The sequence below is a fragment of the Anabrus simplex genome, chromosome 1 (assembly GCF_040414725.1).
Source record: "Anabrus simplex isolate iqAnaSimp1 chromosome 1, ASM4041472v1, whole genome shotgun sequence".
Lineage (NCBI taxonomy): Eukaryota > Metazoa > Arthropoda > Insecta > Orthoptera > Tettigoniidae > Anabrus > Anabrus simplex.
Window position 1 is genome coordinate 1,314,608,907 of NC_090265.1, and position 27,318 is coordinate 1,314,636,224.

The following is a 27,318-nucleotide window of genomic DNA, read 5'->3' on the forward strand; positions in this document are numbered from 1 at the left end:
AGACCGATGTAAAAAGAGTTTCGTCCGGGAGCTGACTTCCTTCTTAGAGAATAGTATTGATCGCAACTGCGAGCTCACTGCATTAGCTTTACTGCACCTATTCTATCTCCCTTATTATACTACCATCCTAGAAGAACGCAATTCTAAATACTTGAAATTATCCACCTGTTCCAGCTTTGTATCCCCGATATGACTTTCAATTCTCTTGGACTTCTTACATTCTGACATCAATTTGGTCTTCGATAGGCTAATTTTCATACCATACTCATTCCACCTATTTTCAACTTCCAAGTTATTAGACTGCAGGCTTTCAGCACAATCTGCTATAAAGACCAAGTCATCAGCGTAGGCCAGACTGCTTACTACATTTATACCTAACTGAATCCCTCCCTGCCACTTTATGCCTTTCAGCAGGTGATCCATGAAAATTATGAACAAGAAGGGTGAAAGATTACAGCCTTGTTTAATCATGAAGTCCATAAGATTTTAAAATGGATTCGCAGTACGAAAGCTGATAACTTTTGAAAACATTCACAGCCTCCTTGTACCTATGTATGGCAGAGTGTCTCCTCTGAGACTGTATGCTGCCTGATCTCCACATATATTAAGTTGACAATACGAAGCATATTCATTCACTCATGTACTGAGAGCGAACGTAATTGTTTTTCTTATGTAGACTCACGACTTATTTCATTGACGAATACATCGATATGATTACGTAGCTGTAAGCTTCCATTCGGCAGATAGTGGGTTCGAACCCCACCTCCCACAGCCCTGAAGATGAGTTTTCATTATTTCCAATTTACGCACCTAGCAAATGCTGGGATTGTACCTGATTTAAGATGAAGCCGCTTCCCATCCTTGGCGTCACCAAAATCCTTCCATATGTTGGTGCGACGTTAAAACATTAGCAAAATCGATGTTACTCATCGATGGAGATCCCGGGCGGACGCCTGTATTACAAGCGATACCCCGAGAGAAGTAAGCCAATAGGCACTACATTCTGGAGCCTTCAACGACGTTTGTGTTCAGCTAGGGCACTTGGAAGTAACTTCCTATTAGGGATACCCCTGTGACGTCTAGTTACTCACAATGATGAGAATGAGTACTGTACTGAATGTCCCTCATGTCGACTGGTAAACAGGCACTTATACACTAGACCAACATCAACCGACCATCTGCTATGCGAATATTACCTAACAATAAATGTCATCCGCACTGCCTTCAACGATATTATAAGCTTCAGGATCTGGCTTCGATGTGCTCGGGGAATATTTTGTCGTATGTTTTTACACAAAATGGCCAGTGGTACAGCCTTTTTATCAACAGTAATATTTTCGGATTAATCATGCTACATAATGCTACATAATATCCCTGCCTGTTGCCATTTCTTGATGGATGCAGTATTTTTGTATCCGTCTCTTGGCATAGGCCAGATCAAAGTGTAGCTTCCACCGAAGTCCCAGTCTCATCCATGACTGTGACAATATGGAAGCTCCTGGGGTATGGGTGGTACTGAGTAATGACATTTGGGGCACAACTAGTGTGTGAGTGTTATGAAAGGTGTTGCTCATAGGATCAGTCGTGCTGCAGTGGCACCTTCTGGTCCAGTGAGGAAAGCAATGGCAAACTAGCTCACTCCTCATCTTGCCTAGTACGCCTCATTTGGGCTCTGCCATTGGTTTTTGTAGTTTCCTTATAACTGCTTAGCCTTTGGTGGTGCTATTTGAGGATCAAACCAGCCTCTGGGCTGCTGACCTAACAGACACACATAATATCCAACTACAAACGAACCAGTTCAGGGCCAAAGAAAAATTTGTTCCATACCAAGTCCACTGTAATAGACAGTAAACAAAAGTACTTTGTGGGATCTGAGCCAACCTCTGCGTGGCCTGGTTTCTTAACCATACAGGTGCATGTTTCTGCCACCTTAGCTATTTATCAGCTAGAAGGAAGTTCCCAGTCTGTATGGTCTCTCTTTATAGTCTAAGGACCGAGCGAGTTGGCCGTGCGGTTAGCGGAGAACGGCTATGAGCTTGCATCTGGAAGGTAGTGGGTTCAAACCCCACTGTAGGCAGCCCTAAAGTTGAATTTCCGTCTTTTCCCATTTTCACACTAGACAAATGCTAGGGCTGTACCTTAATCAACGCCACGATCGCTTTCTTCCCACTCCTAGGCTTTTCCTATCCCATCGTCGCCATAAGACAAATCTGTGTCGGTGCGACGTAAACCAATTATTGTTTGCTTCCCGTTCAGCTGTCATCGTCTCATTCATTCATTACATTTTCTGCCACTGAATTACCATTACTGCTAACGATTTCGTCAGCATTGTCGAGCTTATCTCACAAAATTCCTTTGCACTAATTCTGTACAGAACAGTGAAGATTAATTTTACGTTTTCTATAAAACTCGGATTTTATAAAAATAAAATTTCGTATACACCGTATGCTAAGAAATTAAAAAAGGAAATATAGTTTCATAGACCCACATTTTAGCTTGAAGTACTGAGATATCAGCTGCCTCTCCGGCTACAACGAAATGTGTGTGTCAATTACAGGCTGCACGAATTAACAAAACTTGTATATGTTTCCTGAAAGCAGCTAATATCCCATAATTACTTGCGAGCTCTCTAGTTATGATGTAGCTGATGTTAACTGATACGGCGCACGAGTCTCTACAGGTCGCGTGAGCTCCAGCAGTTAGACAGTTAAACAAGACATGTGATTGTTATTTAGTCCCTCTAGGCAGCACAAAGACGACGAGAACAACCTGCATGTGCACGACTTACGAGGGGTGTTTGAGAATGTAGTAAGCCTGTCTGTGAGAATTCGGAAGTTGGTTGTTCATCTGGTATTTAATATGTGTGACTAAATTCTAAAGATTGGAAAAAAGTATTTGCAATTAAATCATTATTTGACTGATCGATTAGTGCCGAAGATGATCAGAATCGTATAAATTGTGCATTAAAAATTATAGTTAAATGCTGTGAAAACAATTTAATAATAATAGTGAAAATGAAATTAAAACAGTAACTCAATAATAATTTCGGGTTAAGATAATCACGATCACCAGTGATTATTATTATTATAATGAATTAAATATGGATTAATTAGGATAATGTTGACGGTAACTAGGGAAGTCAGCTGGCGAAATTACGTAATTAATGTCGAAATTCTGTCAATAGGAAGCTATGATTTGTCATATTATTGATGGAAAATCCCTACATCTGGATGTTTAGGTTAGGTATCCCTTTGTCGTATTCCTTCCGTTAACCATAGCATGTCTTGGGTTAGAAGCCCGGGGTGGTGTTGAAAAAGCCCGGATGATTCTCATCTCGGGAAAGGTAGAGGCAAGGACATAAGTTATGTGCTTGCGCCCATCTTTCCAACAGGTAAACGGTCTCGACAACTGGTCGTGGTATGATCGTAAGAGTCGTCATTTCAACCCTCGGCGATCATGGGTTCAACCACCCAAGTGGATGGGTGGTCAACAAATTATATTTGTGTTTATTTTAAAAACATTTATTTGTCAAATTGATTCGCAAAGAAGGGTCAACATTTTTTTTGTTTGTTCCAGAAGTAATTTTGAATAAAATGCTCCTTAAGCATTTGCAAAGGAAACAGTTCCAGGTTCTTGTTCTTGTAAACACTAGTCAACCCTTGGTGGCCGATTAATATATCCGTCCCCTTTTCCTAGGACGGAGCCTCCCGTTCTCCCTTTCGATCTGTTTTACTTCATTTATTTTATTTTTATCATTGTGCCGTAATGATAAAAATGTGCATGACCCGTTCACCCCTGTACTACTCATTTCATTGCGCCAAAAATTGAATTGGATATTTCCGAATTGTTGTATTTATGTGTGTTAGTTTGCACCATATATCGAACCGTAACACCTCTGAGATTAAATGCTGGTCTGGACTCAGGCGTGAGCAGGTGCAGCGTGTAAATGACACATCCCCTCCTAAATCCACTGGAGCAATTTCAACCAAACGTACACTTATGACTTACCATACGGAGACGATCACTGTGGAGGTAAGCCATCCCCAGCACCTTTAGGGGTAGAGGGTCATTGGGGGTTAGGTATAAAAATAATCGAAAATAGTGTCGAATCCATAGTTTTCGGGATCGCTGAGATGAATAGTGACACTCCGGATTTTTTAAACCGGGCGAGTTGGCCGTGTGGTTAGGGGCGAGCAGCTGTGGGCTTTCATCGGGAGATAGTGGGTTCGAATCACACTGTCGGCAGCCCTGTAGATGGTTTTCCGTGGTTTCCTATTTTCACACAGGCAAATACTGGGCCTGGACCTAACTTAAGGCCACGGCCGCTTCCTTCCCACTTCCAACCCTTTCCCATTCCCTCGTTGCTATAAGACTTATCTGTGTCGGTGCGACGAAAATCAAATTGTAAAAAGCAAAGATTAGTTAATGTACAAGTTCAGCTTCCCTTTGAGCTCCCTTTGAGGTGGGAGGCGAGTGGGGGTGTGATATAAAAATAATCGAATATAGTGTCGAACCCATAGTTTTCTGGGTCGCTGAGATGCATAGTGACTCTCTGGATTTCTCTTAAATTCCATGTTTAGCCCCATTTGCGGTGGGAGGCGAGGGGGTAGTGAGCTATAAAAATAATAGATAATTGTGTCGAATCCACAGTTTTCGACGTCGCCGAGATGAATAGTGACACCCCTGAATTTTTTAAAGTGCAAGTTAAGCCCTCTTTTGGTCGAGGGTCGATGGGGGAGTGAGGTATAAAAATAATCGAAAATAGTGTCGAATCCATAGTTCGGGGTCGCTGAGATGAGCAGTAACACTCCGGATATTTAAAAATTGAAATTCAGCCCCCTCTGGCATTGGGTGAGAAATTATAAAAAATAAAATTACAAAAATGACCGAGAATATGGATGTATATGTATATTTTTCAACATCCTGTCAACTAAATTTGTTAAAAATATTAATAAAATTACTACATCTGTAAAATGCTGTTGTGGCACGACGCCCCTATTACCCCTAGGGGAGGGTGTGAAATATAAATATAACTAAGAAGGACCTATATGTGTCGAATCCATAGTTTTGAAGACTACTGGAGCGATTTCAACAAAACTTGGTACACATTTGACTTACTACCAGAGGACTAACCGCGTTGGGTATGACAACCCTAACACCCTTAGTGGTGAGGCTGAGGGGGCGAGTTATAAAAATAATCGGAAATAGTATCGAATTTATAGTTTTCGGGGTCGCTGAACGAACAGTGACACTCTGGATCTCTTTTAAAGTCCAAGTTGAGACACTAACGGCAGGAGGTGAGAAGGGGTGAAGAAAAGAAAATGTCCAGTGACCGAGATCATCGATGTTTGTGTGTATGTTCCAGCATAGCCGTCAACTAAACTTTGTGCAAATATTTCTTACTACTGACAGAGACATGTAAGTGCAAACTATGTGGATACATGTGTGAACGTTACCACGTAGAACTCTGCATCAAAAGACAAAAACAATTAAAGAATATGCAAAACAAGGCGCAAGCGCGCGAATACAGTGTATGTAAATGTATTATTTTTTCTGTTTTTCTGTATGGCTATTTGGCTGCAATAAATATATTATTAATAATATTCGTCATCAGTTTCAGAGTCATGTTCATTGCAGAGGGAGGAATTCATATTCCTGACAAGGATAATCGGTGCCAAAATCGTCCACTCAAAGATGTTCGAGGGTACTCCAAGTGACTCCAAGTTGTTCAAACTCTCTATCGTATTGTTGACCGCCTCATGTGTATGACATGTCGTGTCGATAGATTTTTCAATTTGTAGAAAACCGGATAATTTTTGTAAATGTTGCTTGTTGATAACATTGACAGCTTCATTTCTTCGTGCAAGAATTGCTCTTAGACACAGCCATGCGCCTTCGGTGAGAACATGTGCCCAACTATGACAAACATTTCAAGTATTTGCGTGCCGTAGATTTGTCTGGGCATCGCACACATGCACACAGACAGACAGACAGACAGAAAGACAGACAGACATCATGGACTGGAGGAAGATGGCTTCCTATTCCACGGACTTAAAATGGCATCTTGACTGATATATGAAGTATTCCTTGTTTATTATTATTATTATTATTATTATTATTATTATTATTATTATTATTATTATTATTATTATTATTATTATTATTATTATTATTATTATTATTATTATTATTATTATTATTATTATTGTACCGGGCGGTACACCTCTACGACGCAAGTTCAAATCTTGCGCCAATTGAAACTCCTCTACAGGAGAAGCTCTGAACTTTAAAAACTGAACTAACTCTACTGGTGATCAGAAGATGTCACTGTGTGTTTTTGATTTGCTTTTGTTTTTCATTGACCAAGAAGTGTGGACATTCTCTAACAGATGTATCGACCAAAAACTATGATAATGCGCTCTGGTGTGAAGGAATGAACCTTCTTGGAGAAATTCTGTATTCATAAGTTTTCTCTTTACTAAATTTTGTTCTGTCATTTGTAGGTTGGCAATATTATTCCTTTCTTTCCGCCTGTTTTGAATGTAGCCAATCAGGAATTTCTGTAATTAATTTTCGGCCAATCGGGGTTTTCTTCTCCAATTTTGTATGTAACTGTGTACTGTAGCCAATAAAAGTTTGAGGGCGGGTTGTTATCATTCATGAAAGGTCTCGAACTTTCCACGAGGGTATAAAAACTGCTGATTTTCTTGTCTCCGGGCCACTTCAGTAACATCTAGCTTAGTGTGTGAATATGTAGCAGGGGGTGGGAAGCGCCTCGTTCTTCAGGCAGTAGTTCTTCAACAAGGTAACGGCCTTTTAACATCAGTATTTCTTGCTAGCTCAGCAGTTTAACTCTCGGGGAGGGTTCGAAACCTTTGATATGTAACCCATCTCTTTAAAACGTAAATCCCTTGTAACTATATGTAAAAAACAAAACTCTTTTACTGTAAAGCGGGGATAGAGAGTGCTTTACCCTCTCGAGCTCCCCTTCATTTTTGAAATTGAGGTGACTACGTTTTCATTACCGTTTCTTCTCTTCCTTAATGTATTAAAGTTTTCTCATACGAGTCACCTCTCTAGCTTGGGATTAGCCCCTGTGTATCAGCCTAGAGCCACTTAGGTTTTAAAATGTGTATTTAGGAGTGCAAGTTCACGCCTCCAGTCCTCTCTGTATTTTGGGCCAGTAACATAACCTGTTATTTTTTCTTCTCCTTCATGCGAAGGCCCTGTAGGTTGGATACATGATACCCCTGTTTCTTGGTAAGTGTGCCTTGAGGGCAGTTAGAAGTAAAGTTGTTCTGGCCTTTCATAGGCTTGTAATATTGGGAGCAGGTCAGCTCTTTCTGGTATTTTGGAAGGTGCCCCTAGGAGGCTTGGTATTACTAAGCGGGAGCAAGAGCTCCATGTAATGAAGGGGTTTTCTGCCCTTTGGTAATTTGTGGTTGTGAGCTGTGCGCTCAGACTTTGGGGTTCGTAGCCCAGAATTTGTAAAGTTGCATTGTACCTGATTTAACTGGTTGTTATTTGTTGTACGCTCAAAATTCTATGTCACCATTGTTAACTTTTGAAAATATAACCTTTGTTGAAATTTTAATTCATCTTTCGAACTTGTAGTTAGATCCAGTCCAGCCCGCATCTTCTTTCACCTCTGACTTCCACGGATAACTCCGTAACAATTATTATTATTATTATTATTATTATTATTATTATTATTATTATTATTATTATTATTATTATTATTATTATTATTATTATTATTATTATTATTATTATTATCATCTATCTTCTGTCCTATATGCTTCCTCTAAATGTATACGTGTCCAACCTTTGTCCCTTTCCTCTACGGGGTTTGGATATGAAGTGAGATGAACCTTTGTAGCGAGTTTTTATGACCAGACTAGCAAATGTACCCGTGCTTCGCTACGGTATTCTGTATTGTATACGAATATTGAAGTAAATACTGTACATGCAGTAAATAAGATTGTTTTAAAATAGCATGTCTCTTAGCGTTATCCGAGAAACAGCATGGAGAGGTCCCCATACGTCGTTGCCAATGTAAAGTGCTTGTTACGGATTTCTGATGATAATGACAGGCTCACTTGCCTATTGCCATTCACAATCGAGTTGGGAAGTTTACATTATAATTGCAGGCCCCATTGCCTACTGCGCGGTCACAATCGATTTGGGGAGTTTCCGTTACAATGGCAGTCCCCCTTTCCTACTTCCAGACATATTACAAATTGAGGAGTTTTTATTATAATGGCAGGAAACTTCCCTACAACCAGTCAAAATTGAGTTGTGCAGTTATCATTATAATGATAGGCCCCTTTTCCAACTGCCAGCCAGCTTACTGCCAGTCACACCAAGTTGGTGAGTTTCCATCAAAATAGCAGGCCAGTATGCCTAATGCCAGTCACATTTTAGATGGGTACATCTGTTTATAACTGCGGGAAGGCTTGCCTACAACCAAACACAATCGGGTAAGGGGAGTTTTGAACAAAACTACATGCCCCCTTGCCTTCTGCAAGTCAAATCGAGAAGTGAATTATTTATTACAATGGTAGGCCTGCCTTATTAATGCCAGTTACACAGGAATTGGAGAAGGACCCCATTCCTACTGCCAGTCAAAGTCGGTGTGGGGAGTACTGATTACAATAGCAGACACAGCCCTTCTCGATCGCTACAAGACGACATCAGTGAATATTTATAGATCGACATACGAAAGTATATGCATGCTTAAAATATTGCAGACCTTCATTTACAGATTGACTGCTGCAAAACGGACGTCATATCGACAAAGAATTGTACCATAAGACGTCAAATTTAGCGGCCTAAATGGCTGGTCGTATGATATCTGATCTATTCATGGGTCCGATTGAGTTTGAAACGTTGAATAGGGTAAAATTTTTGTAAGATAATCTCACATTGCATTACTTTTCAGATAATTATGTGACAGCTACATACATAGCATTTGGCTCACATATGGCTACTGGGTGGGCCGATTTTCGTGTAGGGTTTGATGATTCTATCTTTCTTATAAGTGATTGAAGGTATGAATTATGTATGTGAAAAGTCTAAATGAACTTAACATCGAGAAATAGAGAAAACTCAAACGTAAAAGGGATAGAAATACGACAAAAAGTCGTAAGACCAAGGTTGTAGATCACTCCAAATTGAACGAGGATTGTGCCATCCGTTATGTGATAATACTTCCCGACGGTCTGCACCATCATTAAAATTGCCTCCATATTTCGATATTCTTCGGGATAAAAAGGGAAAAATTTTAAGATCTTGGAAGTTTTCCGTCCGTTACAGGCTAAAACGTATAATTTTGCCAAATTTCTGTTTTCTTGTTCGTCTGGCAGATTATGCCGCAATATGGATTTTGGGCGAGGAGGGTTAAAATTAGGACTTTGAGGAAACTAAACCAAAAAATTATGCAGATGGTTGTTATTATTACCCCTTAAACGCGTAGCTGTGCGAATATTTCACCAAAATAGTCAATGTACAGACACACAGTCGTTAGGATTTTACTTATTTAGATAGATAAGGAATCTGCTCCACGTACAACACCTTTTGGTCTATGTCTGCTGGACTTACCCTGCAAAACCGACCATCCATGATATCTCCCTTATTAATTTTTCTGTCGAAAAAATACACATGAAAAAAGTTTTATAAATGGATTTCCAACAAATTTGGTCGATTTCCAGTCAGGTTGGTCATGTATTCTATATATTGTGAAAGAGTAAATTCATCATTTCGGTTCCCTATAAACCGCCAATCCATTCCAGGAACAGGAAATGTTATTGACCTTTAAAATCTACCTTTGGAAAGGTGGATGATAAATAAAGTTTGGTTCAAATATCTTCAATAGTTTTCAAGTTGTAATAAATACGCCCGTTCTTAAGTTAAGTCCGGTTAATGCTATCTCCCTTTTAAATCCTCTTACCGAAATGATGCACATGAGAAAAAATGTTAAAAAATTAATTTCCATTAAGGCAGGTAGATTTCTATTAAGTTTGGTTGTGTATATTTTGTGGGAGTGCAAAATCACGGTTTCGGTTTCGTATAAACTCCCCAGTCATTTCATGAATTTAGAAACAATATTTGCCCTGAAACCTACCCAAGGACAGGTGGATTCTAAATATCAAGCTTGGTGGAAATATATCCAGTAGTTTCCAAGTTACAGACAAACAGACAGACAGACAAATAGAAAAACAGACACCAAAGCTAAAAATATGCAAATGGTCATTATTACACCTGAAAAAGGGATAACTGTACAGAAATGTCGCCAAAATAGTCAATGTACAGACACACTCTAGAAGTGCAGACCTTTAATTCGAGAGTTATTGCTTTGAAACTCTCCGACATATCTGCAAACGGACCTCACCATCAGACGCCTCTTTCAGTGTTCTACATGGTTGGTCCCATGACATCTTCTCGTATCTCCTATATTAATGGTTTAGATTGAGTTAGAATCATTGGGTGTGAAATTTTGTACAGTTTTCGCATACTACTTTATATTTGTGATACTCACGTAACAGATAGAATAATAAAATTTGGCTATTACGTTGCCACTGGTCATGCCAATGTGCGTGCCGAATGTCATGATTCTATCTTTCCTATAAGTGTGCCAAATTAATGTTAACATATATGTGTGAAAGTACAAAATTAACTTTAAATCGAGAAATACAGCTCTATTTAACGTATAAGGAATAGAAATACGATAAAAAGTCATAGGACCAAAGTTGTAGATCTCTCCAAAATGAAACGCGATTGTGCTTTCTGATTTGTGATAAGACTTACAGATTAGCCACCAATTATCCCGAAACGAAGGTGTGCACCGTCGTTAAAATTACATCCATATTTCGATATTTTCCGGGGCCGAAAGTTATACATTTGCATAGCTTAGAATATTTCCTCAAATGAAAGAGTGTCAAGCTTTCGGGATTAGCACTCGCATACATACGGTGTAATTAAGGAAGAAAATAATTCAGTAAAGAAAGTTGAAATTAATAGAAAATGGATTAAAAACTGAGGACAGCCGGATGACGACAAATATGTAAATACCAAGTGAATGTATTGGAAAATCAAATGCCCCTCAATAAATTATGCTTGTGTGAGTTATGGATATAAGAAAGAGGTAACAGAGGGGAAATTTAGGCGCAGGCATTCTTAGGTCAACAGATAAGATGGCCAGTGGTGTTATTACTTAAGCTATTCGAGGACGGTTATAAACTCCAACGATATTCCGCCAATATCCCGCAGAATGGACGATTGACGCCCTCTCTTGCCTTCTACCCAAGGAACAACCATGAATTTAAAGGTATGATGAGGAAAATGGCAATACGTTACTTCCCTGCTGGCAAGCAGTCAGAGACGTTGCCATGGTAACCTGTAGGTTCGTTGTCGGTCTGTCGGTCACACACACAGACCATGATATCCGCAGAAAATAGTAAATTTCTCCGTCATTTGAATAGTAAGGTACATTATGAACATAACGAAAGTTGTTTATAATGAAGAGACATTTCACACACGGTCCACGGAGTTTACATGAAATCAATAGTATAAGAGAAAATGGAGGAAAACCGTTCTGGTTTTCCTATAAACCCCCATCTAATCAAAGATTGTAAAATGAAATGCATATAGAAACCTTCCTCGGGGTGAATATACTCCAAATATGAAGTTTTGTTGAAATCTATCTAGCCGTTTTGCCGTGATGGTGGAACAAACAAACAGACACGAAAAGTAAAAACCACCGATTCGGTCTTGAGTTGACCTAAAACGGATAAATATCAGAAAAATTGGCAAAACAAACGAAATTACAGACAGCGGACCCCTACAACTTTATTTATAAGATGACTTTCATGACGTCAACCTTATCAGAAGAGTGAATGACATGATATAGGCCTATGATACTATGAATGAAGAGGATGAAACCCGGCGCAGGCAGATAGCCTACTCCTCTCAAATAGTTCAATACTTTACGTCCCCATCTAACGGACGAATCATCATCAACAGCGGCATATACCCTCACTCCATATAAGACCAAAAATGGCTTCCTACGCCATGGACGTAAAATGTCTCCTTGTCTGTGTCCCTATCCTATGTACGTTGCCTAGCGACAGTGAATCTATGCATTCAATCTTGGTGACAACACGGATTTCCATATCCCAATACGTGTTTTACGATGGTTATACGTTCGTAACTCACCAACGAAAGCGAAAATGGAAATTCCGGATTCGAGATGCATTCGGACCCCCTTCCATCTACCTATGTTTAAATTTTCAGATCTCTGTGTGCTGTAGACTTGGCTGGGCACCGCGCGCACACACGCACACACAAACAGACAAACAGTTCATTGTATTACTATAGATATCCTAGAGCACTCATCAGATATTCTTGAGTTTCGAGAAATTATGTCAATCCGTTTTGCCGTGATGTTCACATAAACATCCAGACAGGCGGACAGACAGACAAAAATTGATATGAACCCGCTTTCGACTTTGGTTTACCTAATCCAAGATAAGTAAGAAGTATGAGGCCAAACATTGAAGTGTACAGACGAAATTGTACTTTCGGGTCCCAACGTGTACGCTTTGGGTGCGCCTCGACTCGCAATGAGAACGAGACATCTCGGGAATGCACAGCATCGCGGCCCATCTTCCCTCGGTCCGCACAAGGCGAGACCTTCACTTTCATTGCGCCTATTTTACTAACGTAGATTGTGTGTGTATTATGGCTGGCGGTGGACTATGTTGTGTGTATTGAAACGAACACAAAAATTCAGTCCCCCAAGACAGAATTATTAACCAGGGAATCTAGAATTCCAGGTTCACCAGGAATGGGAGTCAGTTAGCTTTTAGTTGAACGCTGCACCGCTGACCACCCACGCATGGAGCCAGACTTAATATACAAAAATTGATAGTCCCGTAATCGTGAGCTATTCGTTTCGTTCTATATTCACGACCAAATGGGAAATACTTTAATTTCTTTCACATGCATCAACGGCCATTCTGAATAGTTTTGTCATACCTGCGAACCTGTACGTGTCCTATCGATCTTCTTCGCTTGGTAACCTCATCTAATGGAATGCTATGCTCTGAGTCTGTACGAAATAGTATCGATATTAGAACTACTTAATAACATCAAATATATAAGTGACAGCTGCTTGACTATGAAATATCGTTTACTCTGAATTGTTTATCCTGCCCGATTTCATTCAATATGCTTTGAGACTATAATTCCCACACGCTTACCATTGAAGAAACGCACGTAGCACTGGAAGGCGAGAAAGTTCTGGAAGGTCTGTCCATCGGAAGCACACAGAGGATCGTAGGTGACGTTACTAGCAGCCTGCTGACAAATGGTATCGCTGCGCATATGCGGCTTCACTCGGGCTGCCACGAACACTGCCACTCCACAGACTGTCCGGCATAAATCAGAAAGACTATAATCAAATTACAAATGTACCTTACCGTAGAAAAATGCCTTGACTCACTTAACAAGTAATCTCAGTAACATATATAAATATCCAGAAATCCAAAATCACTATACATCGGAGATCATCGAGAACCAATTAATCACAATTAACATTTTCTTTTTTGTTGGTGGTTTACATCGCACTAGCTAAGATAGAAAAAAGGTTACTACTGGGACCTTAATTACGGTACCTCCCCCATCCGACAATATTTACAAAGTGTGAAAACGGATAACAACATAAAACCATCTTCAGAGATGTCGAGGGTGGAGTTTGAACGCACCATCGCTCGAATGCAAGCAAGCTAGATAGCCCGTACCCAGCTGATGTGTTGGCATTTGAGGGTGTATACATTTGGTAGTGCCGTTTCGTCCACTGCAGATACTTATAGAACTTTTACAGAAAAATATCTGACCGTCTGGTATATCTAAGAGTTGCTCAGTCATGTTTTGAAGGAGTAGCGTGTCCATTACCTAAAGACCTCTACTTCGATTACCACCTCATCCAAAGACCTGGATTGAGCGCTGGAATGGCGATCACACAGACTACAGAAAATCTACAGTAATTTGACTATTTATATCATGGCTCAATAGACTAATCCGGTAAAATAACTTCAGGAACTTCAATCAACAGCTGTACATCGCGACAAAATTATCGACTTTTACTCTTTTACAATTTGACTTTACATCGCACCGACACAGACAGGTCTTATGGCACCGATAGGATAGGAAAAGGCTAGAAGTGGGAAGGAAACGACCGAGGCCTTAATTAAGGTACAGCCCTAGCACCTGCCTGTCTGTTGTAAAATGGGAAACCACGGAAAATCATCTTCAGGGGCGGCGACAGTGGGATTCAAAATCAGTGTCTCCCGAATGCAAGCTCAAAGCTGCACGCCGCTGACCACACAGCCAATTTACTCGGTCAAATCCTAATTATTGTACCTAACTGCACTTATTTCTTTTGTAAATTCGTCAGAATAGCGCACTCAAAATGTCTTTTGCTCTAATATTATGCATCGTTGTTTTCAATAATATATTTACGTAACTGTGTTATTCTGAAGAAGCTGACAGCCAACATGTTTGTAGACTGCCACCCAAAGAATTTAAACGAAAGATAAACATATACTTATGTTTTCTCTGTACACCTGTGTGTTTGATTTATTTTATATTTGTGCACGTTCATTACGATTACTGTGGTTACTTAATTCTTCAGTTATTCGGTCAATACTCACAAACTCGAACTCCAGTTTCTCTCCACATAATTTCTGGAGCTCTCATTATATTGCCTATGATATATTCTCTAGGTTCACCGAGAGTGGTATTTTGAACCACTTCTCCCCCTCAATCGTGTTTTCTAACTCTGAACAGTCATCTGGCATTCCAATGCTCTGTGGCAGAGAATACGTTCCTTTCCCACAAATTTTAGTTTATCTGCGAACCGAAGTGTATAGCCCAGTTTGTTTGCTTACAATGACATTCATCAACCGATAAACAGGTTAAATAATGGATAAGTGCCTGACGTTTTATATAAGAAAAAGCTAGGGAAAAAATTATAACAACCGGGCGAGTTGGCCGTGCGGTTAGGGGTGCGCGGCTGTGAGCTTGCATCCGTGAGATAGTGGGTTTGAATCCCACTGTCGGCAGCCCTGAAGATGGTTTTCCGAGATTTCCCATTTTCACACCAGGCAAATGCTGAGGCTGTACCTTAATTAAGGCCACGGCCGCTTCCTTCCAACTCCTACGCCTTTCCTATCCCATCGTCGCCATAAGACTTACCTGTGTTGGTGCGATGTAGAGGCACTAGAAGATAAATTATAAATAAATGTAAATACTGGGTTAACAATTGATAGGGTCTCTGCCACCGGGGCAACCACCTTAAATGCAAATGATTGATTGATTGATTGATTGATTGATTGATTGATTGATTGATTGATTGATTGATTGATTGATTGATTGATTGATTGATTGATTGATTGATTGATTGATTGATTGATTGATTGATTGATTGATTGATTGATTGATTGATTGATTGATTGATTGATTGATTGATTGATTGATTGATTGATTGATATTGAGCTAAACTTATATTCAACTAGCTATTGTACCCATCACTGGCGGAACTATCACTTAGCATGTGCATGATTACGTTTGTATCGACCCCTCATAATGTTGCTGACATTCTGAGACACGTAGGTGGACAGCGGCTGCACGGAGGTACTCGTGTCCTTGCGCTCTCTGGCCCTGTGTTCCATCTATTTTTCTATGTTTGATCTGTTCCTCCGCTATAAAATCCAAATATCTGGTTAGAAAAATGTAAAAAGTTCAGCAAGGCAATTAAAACGTTGCCAGAATGACCTCTATCCGCAGTGTTAGTTATCGGTTCTTGAACTTTCAGACAACTGCCACAGACATTTTCCTTATTTTTCACTGTCTCGGTTCGAACCCCACTGTCGGCAGCCCTGAGGATGGTTTCCCGTGGTTTCCGATTTTTATACCAGGCAAATGCTAGGGCTGTACCTCAATTAAGGCCACGGCCGCTTCCTTCCCAGTCCTAGCCCTTTCCTTTTCCATTGTTGCCATAAGATCTATCCGAGTCGGTGCGACGTAAAGCCAATAGCAAAAAAAATAATCAGTCTCGGAAATTAGTTAGAAAAACAGGTTTATAAGTAACTAATACAGTCAAACTTACCGTCTATAAATGGACTATTAATATATCGTATGAATTAAAGTTACACTTTCCAGGTTTTATGCCGCATTCGAATAGAATCCAAACAGCTAGCCTATTGTAGTATTTCCTAACAAAGCATATCGTCGTTTCATCGGTAAAAGGTTGTAACCCACAAAGCTCTTCCTATCGATTATTCTCCTTAAGACTGGTCACGGTCCGCCTCTGTCGTGTAGTGGTTAGCGTGATTAGCTGCCATCCCCGGAGGCCCGGGTTCGATTCCCGGCTCTACCACGAAATTTGAAAAGTGGTACGAGGGCTGGAACAGGATCCACTCAGCCTCGGGAGGTCAACTGAGTAGAAGTGGGTTCGATTCCGACCTCTGCCATCCTGGAAGTGGTTTTTCCGTGGTTTCCCACTTCTCCTCCAGGCAAATGCCGGGATGGTACCTAACTTAAGGCCACGGCCGCTTCCTTCCCCCTTCCTTGCCTGTCCCATCCAATCTTTCCATCCCTCCACAAGGCCCCTGTTCAACATAGCAGGTGAGGCCGCCTGGGCGAGGTACTGGTCATTCTCCCCAGTTGTATCCCCCGACCGAAAGTCTGAAGCTCCAGGACACTGCCCTTGAGGCGGTAGAGGTGGGATCCCTCGCTGAGTCCAAGGGAAAAACCAACCCTGGAGGGTAAACAGATTGAGAGACAGAGAAGACTGGTCACGCCTCCCAGCCACATATGGTTATGCAGTCCATCAAAACAAATTTTGTTGTGTTCATTTTACTATGCCCATGTATAAAGGTAAATTAACCTTACTGTACCGTACTATACGAACGTATGCTTGCATTACGTATTTACGCACTCCTATTGTATAATGCATGTTATGTTCATTTTCGGTTACTATGGAAAGGTTTGGAATGTAATCCAAGATTTTGGTACGCATGTTATGAATAAAAATTCTATAAAACCACCTCCCCACCTTGCTGGCGAATATTCTGGTGGAAGAAATATATTCAGCGAACGGGATTCGAACTAACAACGGTGTCTGACAAAGTGGATTTAACGCCTTATCGACCATGGCCACCAGGTGCGCTGCTCAATCGCGGGCTTATCGATAGAGATAAACCACAGAATAAAAAAAACATTCATACTTTTCACATAAAGATAGCATTTTTCACTGAACAGTTCAGGTATGATGGCCATCATTGCATTGTTCTTGTAACCCATAACTGGTACCAACTTAGTCTCTCAAATATATCTGTGAAAGGCGACAGAAGCCACGATGTACACAGTTCGACATCATGCCGATATATACTTACGTCAGTCCGCCTCTGTGGTGTAGTGGTTAGTGTGATTAGCTGCCACCCCCGGAGGCCCGGGTTCGATTCGCGGCTCAGCCACAACATTTGAAAAGTGGTACGAGGCCTGGAACGGGGTCCACTCAGCTTCGGGAGGTCAACTGAGTACAGGTGGGTTCGAATCCCACCATAGCCATCCTGGAAGTGGTTTTCCGTGGTTTCCCACTTCTCATCCAGGCAACTGCCGGGATGGTACCTAACTTAAGGCCTCGGCCGCTTCCTTCCCTCTTCCTCGTCTATCCCTTCCAATCCTCCCATCTCCCCACAAGGTCCCTGCTTAGCATAGCAGGTGAGGCCGCCTTGGCGAGGTAGTGGTCATCCTCCCCAGCTGTGTCCCGACCCAGAATCTGAAGCTCCGGGCCACTGCCCTTCAGACGGTTGAGGTGGGATCCCTCGGTGAGTCCGAGGGAAAACCGACCCTGGAGGGTAAACAGATAAAGAAGAAGAAGAATAACACCAAATAACTTGACATTTCTCCGGATGAATAAGGCTCTTCCCTATCTGTATGTCATCACTGCAAATTGACCCATGGACCTAGAAAAGGAAAAACTACTGTGCACAACTCCACGCCAAATACTAAGGACCAATCTGCAAACATGTGATTAATTGCGCCTTGAAATAACACAGGTACCCGTACTACGGTCGAATTAATACGTTATGACACGTGCTCTGTAATGTCAAGAAATTAAATGAACACTGTAAACAATCATAGAAGACTTTGACACGGATATAAACTTAGGAGATGCAAAGGCCATATTTAAGACCTAATCTCTAGAAAGCGTTTTTTATGTTGACTCCGTGGCTGATTCGGTTAAGGGTTGGAGTTTAAAGTGTGTGAGTGTCAGCAGTGTGATGGTTCAAATGCAGCATGTGGCAAATATTTTGAACGACAGAGGTGCTCCATTTTTGTTGCTATTCAATATACGTCGCGGCGACACAAATGTGTCTTATGGGGATGAAGGGATAGGAAAGGCCTAGGAATGGGAAGGAAGCGGCCGTGGCCTTCATTAAGGTACATCCCCAGCATTTGCGTGCTATGAAAATGGGAAAGCACGGAAAACCTTCTTCAGGGTTGGCGACAGTGGGGTCCGAACCTACAATCTCCCGGATGCAAGCTCACAGCTACGCGCCCCTAACCGTCCTCCATTTTAGCGGGGATACAATTTCTTTCCTTCTTTCTTTCTTTCTTTCTTTCTTTCTTTCTTTCTTTCTTTCTTAATCCGCTTACCCTCCAGGGTTGTTTTATCCTCTCGGACTCAGCGAGGGATCCTACCTGTACCGCCTCAAGTGCAGTGTCTTGGAGAGTGAGACTTTAGGTCAGGGGTATACAGTAGGGAAGGAGGACTAGTACTTCGCCCAGGCGGCCTCACCCGCTATACTGAACACGGGCTTTGTGGGGGATGGGAATATTGGAAAGGACAGACAAGGAAGAGGGAAGGATGCGGCCGTGGCCTTGAGTTAGGTACCATCCAGGCATTTGTCTGGAAGAGAAGTGGGAAACCACGGGAAACCACTTCGAGGATGGCTGAGGTGGGAATCGAACCTCTCCCTACTCAGTTGAACTCCGAGGCTGAGTGGACCCCGTTCAAGACCTCGTACCACTTTTAAAATTCGTAGCAAGGCCTGGAATTGAACTCGAGCCCGTTGTATCCCCGACCGAATATCTCACGCTCCAGGGCACTGTCTTTGGGGCGGTAGAGGTGGGATCCCTCGCTTAGTCCGAGGAAAGAACCAACCTTGGAGGGTAAACTGACTAACAAAGAAAGAATTAGTACACGGACACTTGCACAACAGACCTACATCAGCCGGTCATCAGTCATGCATATATTGGATAACAGTAACTTCCACCCGTACCATTTTCAGTTACACAAGCAGCTCCACGGACGTGATTTCGATGCTAGAGCAACATTTTGCCAATGGGCATTACGCATTGTGACCAATAACGCAGTCTTGTTGTCAAAAGTCCGGTTTTCAGACGAATCACGATTTCACAAAAAATGGCGTCGTGAATGTACACAACAGGGTGAAAAATTAGTTGAATGTCTTTAATGAGGGTACTTATATCTCAGAAACTGTAGATATTACATACCTCAAAATTGGTATTGGAGCGCAGAGAATCCCCATTGGATAAGACAGGGCCCATTTCTAGTACAGTGGGGAATAAATGTCTGAAGTGGGATCTTGGATGGCTATTTCTTCGACTGACATCTAACGGGAGAACGCTACCTTCATTTTCTTCAAAATGAACTCCGACAGTTGCTGGAGAACGTGCCACTGCGCGAGCGATTACGAATGAGGTTTCAACAAGACGGGGCCCCACTTCACGCATCAGTAGTCGTGCGGAACCATCTCCATATATATATATATATATATATATATGAACATGTTCTGACTGACTGACTGACTGACTGACTGACTGACTGACTGATTCATCATCGCCGAGCCAAAACTACTGGACATAAAGAAATGAAAGTTTGAGAGGATTCTCGGATATTCCGTCGATGAGGGGGGTTAAAAGGTGGGCGATTTTTAAAATGAGTACATCTATAAATCAAAACTTTAAAAGTTTACAGGTGTAATAATTGGTGTTTAGAATCTTCTTTAAAATTTAAGAAACAAGTACTTTTTTGTTTTCGGAAAATCCCAAAAGGAGGGGTGAAAAAGGGTGAAAAATTGGTTGAATGTCTTTAATGAGGATACTTATATCTCAGAAACTGTAGATATTACATACCTGAAAATTGGTATTTGAGATCTCCTTTAAAGTAAAGAAATACGTACTTTTTGTTTTCGGAAGATCCCATTAATGGGGGTTAAACAGGAGTGACAATTTGGGGTGAATTTTTAGAAAGACTATATCTACAGTATATATCAGAAACGTAAAATGTACCAGACGTAAAGATTGGTCTTTGGAATGTCCTGTAAAATTAAAGAAACATAGGTGATTTGTTTTCGGAAACTCCACTTAAGGGGAACTAAAAAGGGGGTGAAATTTTAAAATGAGAATGTCTACAGTATATCTCAAAAACTGAACATGTTACAGAAGTGAAAATGGTATTTTTATCTCTATTAAAAATAAACATATATTTTTTGTTTTCGGATAAACCTATTGGGTAAAAGTGACTGAAAATGGGGTTGAATTCTTTTAATTATCATAATGATATCTCAAAAACTGAATATGCTACAGGCGTGAAGTTTGGTATTTGTAATCTGGTTTAGAAGTAAAGAAACCCGTATTCTCAGAAAATCCAATGAAGGAGGGGGAGCGGGATTGAAGGAATTGAAAAATTAATTGAATTAATTGTATGAGGATACTTACAGCTAATAAAACTAAAGTTGTTACAGACGTGAAAGTTGGTGTTTAGATTTCCTTTAAAAGCAAAGAAAAACGCGTTTTGGGGGAAATCGTCTTGGGAGACTGGGGTGAAAAGTAGTTGAATTCCTTTAATGAGGGCACATATCTCAAAAACTGAAGATGTTAGATTCGTGATAGCTGATATTTAGAATATTCTTTACTATTAAAGAAACAAGTATTTTTGCCGGAAAATTCACTTAAGAGGAAGGGGGGACGGAATGTGAAAGGAAGTGAAAAAGGTGAATTCATTTTATGGGGATACTTATATCTCAAAACTCAACGTAACAGACGTGAACGTTGGTATTTGGAATCTCCTTTAAACATAAAGGAACATGCCTTCTTTTTTAGGAGGGGGGACGGTAAATCAACTTAACGGCGGTGGGGTGAAAAAGGAGACCAATTGATTTTACTGATTATAATGTACTTGATTCTGATGATAAACCGATCATTTTTAATCTTTCCTGGGTTCGTTTGCAAGAGCCATGTTTTCCTTTGGAGAACTTAAAGTTAGATTACAGTAGATTCTCCTGGCATATAAATAAAAATTTAAACACATTTGAAATTAACGATAGAAATGATATTGACCGTGCAATTGTTCACCTCTACAATAAGGTCAATAACGCACGGAGGTCTATCATTCGTATCGCCAGAAATCCCGCGCGCTTTCCTACGCGCGACAATGGTGCTGGTCACATTGTCAGCAATGACAATGGCAGCGGATGTAATTTACCGCCAAGTAGGAGTATTGCATCTTGCTGCGCGATCCAGAACATCAATAATAATAATAATAATAATAATAATAATAATAATAATAATAATAATAATAATAATAATAATAATAATAATAATAATGTTCTGGACCGTCGTCAAAAGTGTGCGGACCGCGCTGGAAACGGGTCCTGGCCGGGTAATGACTACGAATGCAGGCTGGCCGCGAGTTCAATACCGCCAAGGCATCCAAGACGACATCACGCCAGATCTTCTCAAGGATTTGATCCATGTTAAAAGTGCTTATAGGGAAAGACGGCAAAGATTTAGGGACCCAACTGACCGGGCGGGATACCTGGAGCTAGCCCGGGACTTAATGCCTGACTGGATGGCACGGACCACGCTGATGGATTTATTTAGCACAGTTGATTAGTATGTTCCGGTAACAAGCGACTCGGTAACTGATATCTAATATTTTGTTTTATTATTATTATTTATTTGAATTTAAATGGAACTAGGATTTTCAACGTCACCTGCGACATTGGGGTCACTAGATCAGTCCTGGGCGTGTGCACAGTTATTCCACAGTGATGGGATGAATGATGTGCATCTCACCTGATTCATGCATGTAAAATGTGTGACTATCTTGTGATATTTTGTGTATCTTGTATTGGTTATGTTTATCGTCGACGATGGTTCTGTCCCATCGGTGCGGCGAATTGTGTATTGAAGTGAGGATTCGGTTCAAACACAGGATGTTGGATCCTTGACAGATTGTATAATATTATGTTCATTTATTCCGTTGGGAAACAATTTTTGCTCTAGAGTAGGAGACTCAGACTTGTCGCATTGAGTGTAGAATTTATTTGCCCAGTAATATGGGATAGCTTCAGTGTTTATGATGTTTCCGTAAACGTTAAGTCATTGCATACTGCAACGCGACGGGGTTGTGCTCGATCTTATCCCTCAACACCAAATTCTTTTAACCAATTCACAACAAATGTAGAATCAGTTATGTACCTCATCTTTCATGTCCACAATCATCAGGATTGAATAAACCTATTTGCTTTATTTTAAACTGTAAAGGAATGCGTTCTCACTCTACGAGTAGTTAGGCTATGCCCCGTCTTCTCCTTCCATGTATGCCTCTAAGTTATTTTATGTTATTTTCCCACTTGATTTTAAGCCACTAGCGACCCTGTAGAATTATCGCGGGAGCCCATAGGGTAGAGGGCGGGTGCATTTTGAATAAACAATACAGCGGGCCGTGCTGCGTGGCATCTCATCAAAATAACCCACATCCAGGACTCACATTGCTTTTCGGACATCGTATGAAAATTGTCGCGTACAATCAGATAAAATTACGCATTGCACCGTCATGCACCGAAGTACCTATTCATGGCGCGAATACTCTATAATATTGTAAGAAATTATTTCATTCGTCACCAAAATATCGGTAAACACAAGCAGTGGTTGTATGATATTGAATGTGGGGTCTGATAGCGATGTAACCTACCTGTCGAAAGAACTCAGGCATTTTAGGTTACACGTTCCACTCACGCGTAATAGTGGCTGCATATACGCATCTTACCCCGTCTGGAGTTCGAATAATGCATACCTCTAATATCCAGGCAGGTGTACCTACAGTAGCCATCAGTTCCTATACCTTGCCTACTCATTCGTTTATTTACCGATGCATACAATGTCAGAATGCGTATTCTTTAAAATTAAGTTATACTGCGTCAAAATAGACCTCGGTACAAATGAAAGAGATGAACGGCCTAGTCGCTTTTTGACACGTATTTACGGAATGGAGATAGGCCCGTGGTTGGCTATTCGTATAGTCGGCACAAACAACATTCAGTTCCGGCTACCTGAAGGCCTACGACACTCTGCTCACCACACAATGCGGGGACAATTCTCTCGAGATCTCTCGAAATTTCTCGCGAGAAAGTTAAATTGTGTGTGTTCTTAAAAAAATGTTTAACATTCCTGAAAGCGACCAATCAAAATAGGTTACATTCCGTCGAATTCAATTAATACGATGTAAATTGTTATTAAAGGGGATTCCACGGATTTATTGTTGTCATATATTAATGTTTATGTTTTACTCTAATTATTAATATTCAAAAATTTCAATTTAAGTATTAGAAGAGGCTACTTCTTGCTAATGACACCACAGATTTTTCTTCCCCCAGATCTTGTATATGTAATATTAAAACACCTCTTCCCTGTGATCTGGGTTTCTTCTCACCTGTCTTACCCCTATAGAGTGGTCAGGAGGCAAGGGTTGCTTCCCGGATCCGGTGCGCAATTAAGCTCCCTTTCCAGTGTTTGAGCGTAGGAATGTGTGGTTTCTGACTACCGATCATGTCCCAGTCTGCTTTGTAGGATTGGAGTCGATGTAGTATTTTGGTTTTAGAAGAGAAGGCACTTCTGCTCCAGGCAGTGCTAACTGCAGCATCTTATTGTTAATAAATTTTGAGGTAAAGTAAACCCGTGCCCTTGTGCCGACGTGATGCAGCTCTTTTCGGGCACCCCCGATGGACGCTCTCATCGTATTCTAGTGTTGTAGTGTGGGTGTTCTAACTCGTATGCAGTAAAGCAGTCAACCTTCCACCAAGATGGCTGCCACTGTTGCTTTACTACACATCAGCACTCCTGCCATTCTGAAATCTATGGCAATTTCGGAAATTGAACCCAGGCCTCCGAGAAAGGCAGTTAATAGTATTAATCATTATTATACGGATGCGGCCAATTTAGAGTTATATGTATTTCAGTACCGGACTGAAAATATAAGTGTATATGTTATTGATTGCGAGGGAGAAGCTCTGACGATGCTCCCATATATGGGAGAGTGAGTGGACATTCTTCGAAGAAGAGGCCACACCCAATGTTGCTTTAGTGTGTGTGTGTGTGTGTGTGTGTGTGTGTGTGTGTGTGTGTGTGTGTGTGTGTGTGTGTGTGTGTGTGTGTGTGTGTGTGTGTGTGTGTGTGTGTGTGTGTGTGTGTGTGTGTGTGGTACTCTCTCATTTTCCACCTCCGTAATGTAATAGTGTTATTAGTTTCAATCCTTGGGGGCTTGATTCTATTCCCGGTACTGCCAGAAATTTAAGATTGGTAAGAGGGCAGGTATGTGGTTAAATATGTACATGAAGCTCACCTCCATTGCGGCGTCCTGAAAAGAGCCGCAACACCATAGGATGAAGACATGAATATACTTACCTCTCATTGCACCAGCCCCTTTGTGATTTATGAACGCTCTCATAGTTCTCTAGTCTTGTTGTGTGGGTGTTCTAACTCGCAATGTAGTAAAGCAGTCACCCTTCCACCAAGATGTCCGTCAGTGTTTTCTAACTGTTAAAGTTCGATGCGTTACGATTATCTCGTAATAATTAATACTTTGTGGTATGTGACAATACGACGCAACGCACTTATTCGTGATAATAATTAAAGCTGGGTTTTACAGTAATCTAAAAATGCACTAATGTTTTGACGAAACAAAGGGAGACGCTCTCGCCGTGTCCACACGTGTGCTCGTGCAGCAGAAAGGTTTCCTCCAGCCTCGCCAAATATTTTTACTGTCGCTGCGTATTCTTCGTACATGAACATCTCATCACATTACTGTCGAAAGACGACCTTGCACGAGGGAACCATCGGTTTTACACCCAAGAGGAATATTTCTGAAACTTCTAGACTAGTAATCAATGTTCCTAGAAACGCCTCAAATGTGACTTAATTACACAGATATTTATATTTATTACAGGTTTTAAAATGTTTAGGTGGCATTTCTTTTCGAAACAATGAAGTCTCCAACTTGAACCTTCCGCTTAACTAGTTGTACACAAAGAACAGCTCCGATTATGTAGGTCAAAGTTGTTACCTTACAGACATACTTGTGATATCTGATTCATAACTGTAATGTACCACTTACCACTCTACCACTGTTGGGTGACAATTGTAATGTACTTAAATACTTTGCCTCACGCTTGGGCGTTAATTGTAACATTCAAAAATTAATAAAAGTACTAATTCTGATATCATAGCTGAATGTAATTATCACTTCGCTACACTTTTATAAATGACATAAAATTTAAAATAAGTGAATAAATAAATTACGATAATACGAGTAACAATTGCCGAAAATGTAGGTAAATGGGCATCGGAGGTCATCATATGATCCCTAGTCCGGCTCCATAGCTAAGTGGTTAGCGTGCTGGCCTTTGTTCACAGGGGTCCCGGGTTCTATTCCTGGCAGGGTCGAGAATTTTAACCATAATTGGTTAATTTCGCTGATACGAGGGCTGGGCATATGTGTCGCCTTAATCATCATTTCATCCTCATCACGGCGTGCAGGTCGCCTACGGGAGTCAAATCAAAAGGCCTGCATGTGGCGAGCCGAACTTGTCCTCGGACACGCCCGGCACTAAAAGCCATACGCCCTTTCATAGGATCAGTCGATTTATAATAATAATAATACAGTTAATGCCATAAGTATTTGTACACCCGTGCTGACGAGCGGTGTGTAGCATTTAGTCAGCTGCTATACGATAGTTATTGGGGTTAAAGTAATGAGACTGATGGTATTTATTTCGTTACATCTATGATTTGGACAAAATGTGCATACAGTATCTAGTATTAAAGAAATAATGTCAAGGAACACACACAGCTGCCGTGTCATTGTATTCGTAGACACGAAAGCACTCTGTAAACAGGGTTGTAAGTGCATTCCCATACGGCGGAAACTCATCCAACAGAGCAGTTGTTCAGTCCGAGGTTGACTGCAGCTGTGTGTGTATGTGTGATTGTAATATGGTGTCAGTATGAGTCGTAAGGGAAAATAAACCAGTCAAGTGGAGCGCAAGCTTGTTATTAGACTCCATAACTAGTGTAAATCTCTACGGGAGATCTCAACGCTTGTCGGGAGACTCCGATATACAGTGCAGTCTATAATAGATCGGTATTATGCTACTAACTCTGCAAAACATGCCAAGAAATGGACGTCCATACAAACTAACTACGAGAGACAGGCGTAAAGTGTTGGGTCTGATTAAGAAAGATCCAAAATTAAGTGTTCCAAATATACTGGCAGAGCTATCCCATCAAGGTACCGTAGTATCTTAAAGCACAGTGCGCCGTACTTTTAAACACTAAGGGTAAAGTCGTCGAGTTTCTTGCAATAAAGTCAATCGGAAGAGTCACCTTGCTTTTACAAAACAATACGTCGACGCACCACCCGTATTTTGGAATAAAGTTATTTTCTCCGATGAAAGTAAATTTAATTTATTTGGGTCGGATGGACGACAAATGGTATGGCGGGAAAAGAGTACGGAGCTAGAGGCCAATAACCTGTGACTCACAGTTAAACATGGAGGTGGAATGCGCTGGTTTGGGGTTGCATGAGTGCTACCGGAGTAGGGGATCTTTCATATTAAGGACGGTATAACGGATCACAAAATTTATATTGACTACATATACTTGTTGGCTACCACTGCCGAGCAAATGGACCTCCAAAAGGACTTCGTGTTCCAACAAGACAAGGATCCCAAACACGCTGTCCAGAATACAAGACTGTGGTTGTTGTATAATGTTCCATAACAGCGTCATATTCCTCCTCAATCCCCGGATATTAATCCCGATTGAGCAGTTATGGAGCGCTTTGGATACCAGGATACGGGAAAGGAAAAATATGAGCAATGCTACCATGGTAACGGCTTTGCAGAACGAATGGGCCAATGAGATAACGAAAAAAATCCTCGAATC

General features: G+C 41.0%; 1 protein-coding gene across 1 annotated transcript in view; it reads right to left on the minus strand.

Moving 5' to 3' along the window:
* LOC136858808 (serine protease inhibitor dipetalogastin-like) overlaps window positions 1-24,823 on the minus strand; it is a 171,366-nt gene extending 146,543 nt beyond the window's left edge. Inside the window, exons 1-2 of the mRNA XM_068225748.1 lie at window positions 24,781-24,823; window positions 13,260-13,427 (exon numbers count right to left, since the gene is read on the minus strand). Of these exons, the coding sequence (XP_068081849.1) occupies window positions 13,260-13,427; window positions 24,781-24,823 (211 nt within the window). The remainder of the gene's footprint in view (window positions 1-13,259; window positions 13,428-24,780) is intronic.
* Window positions 24,824-27,318: the final 2,495 nt, after the last annotated feature.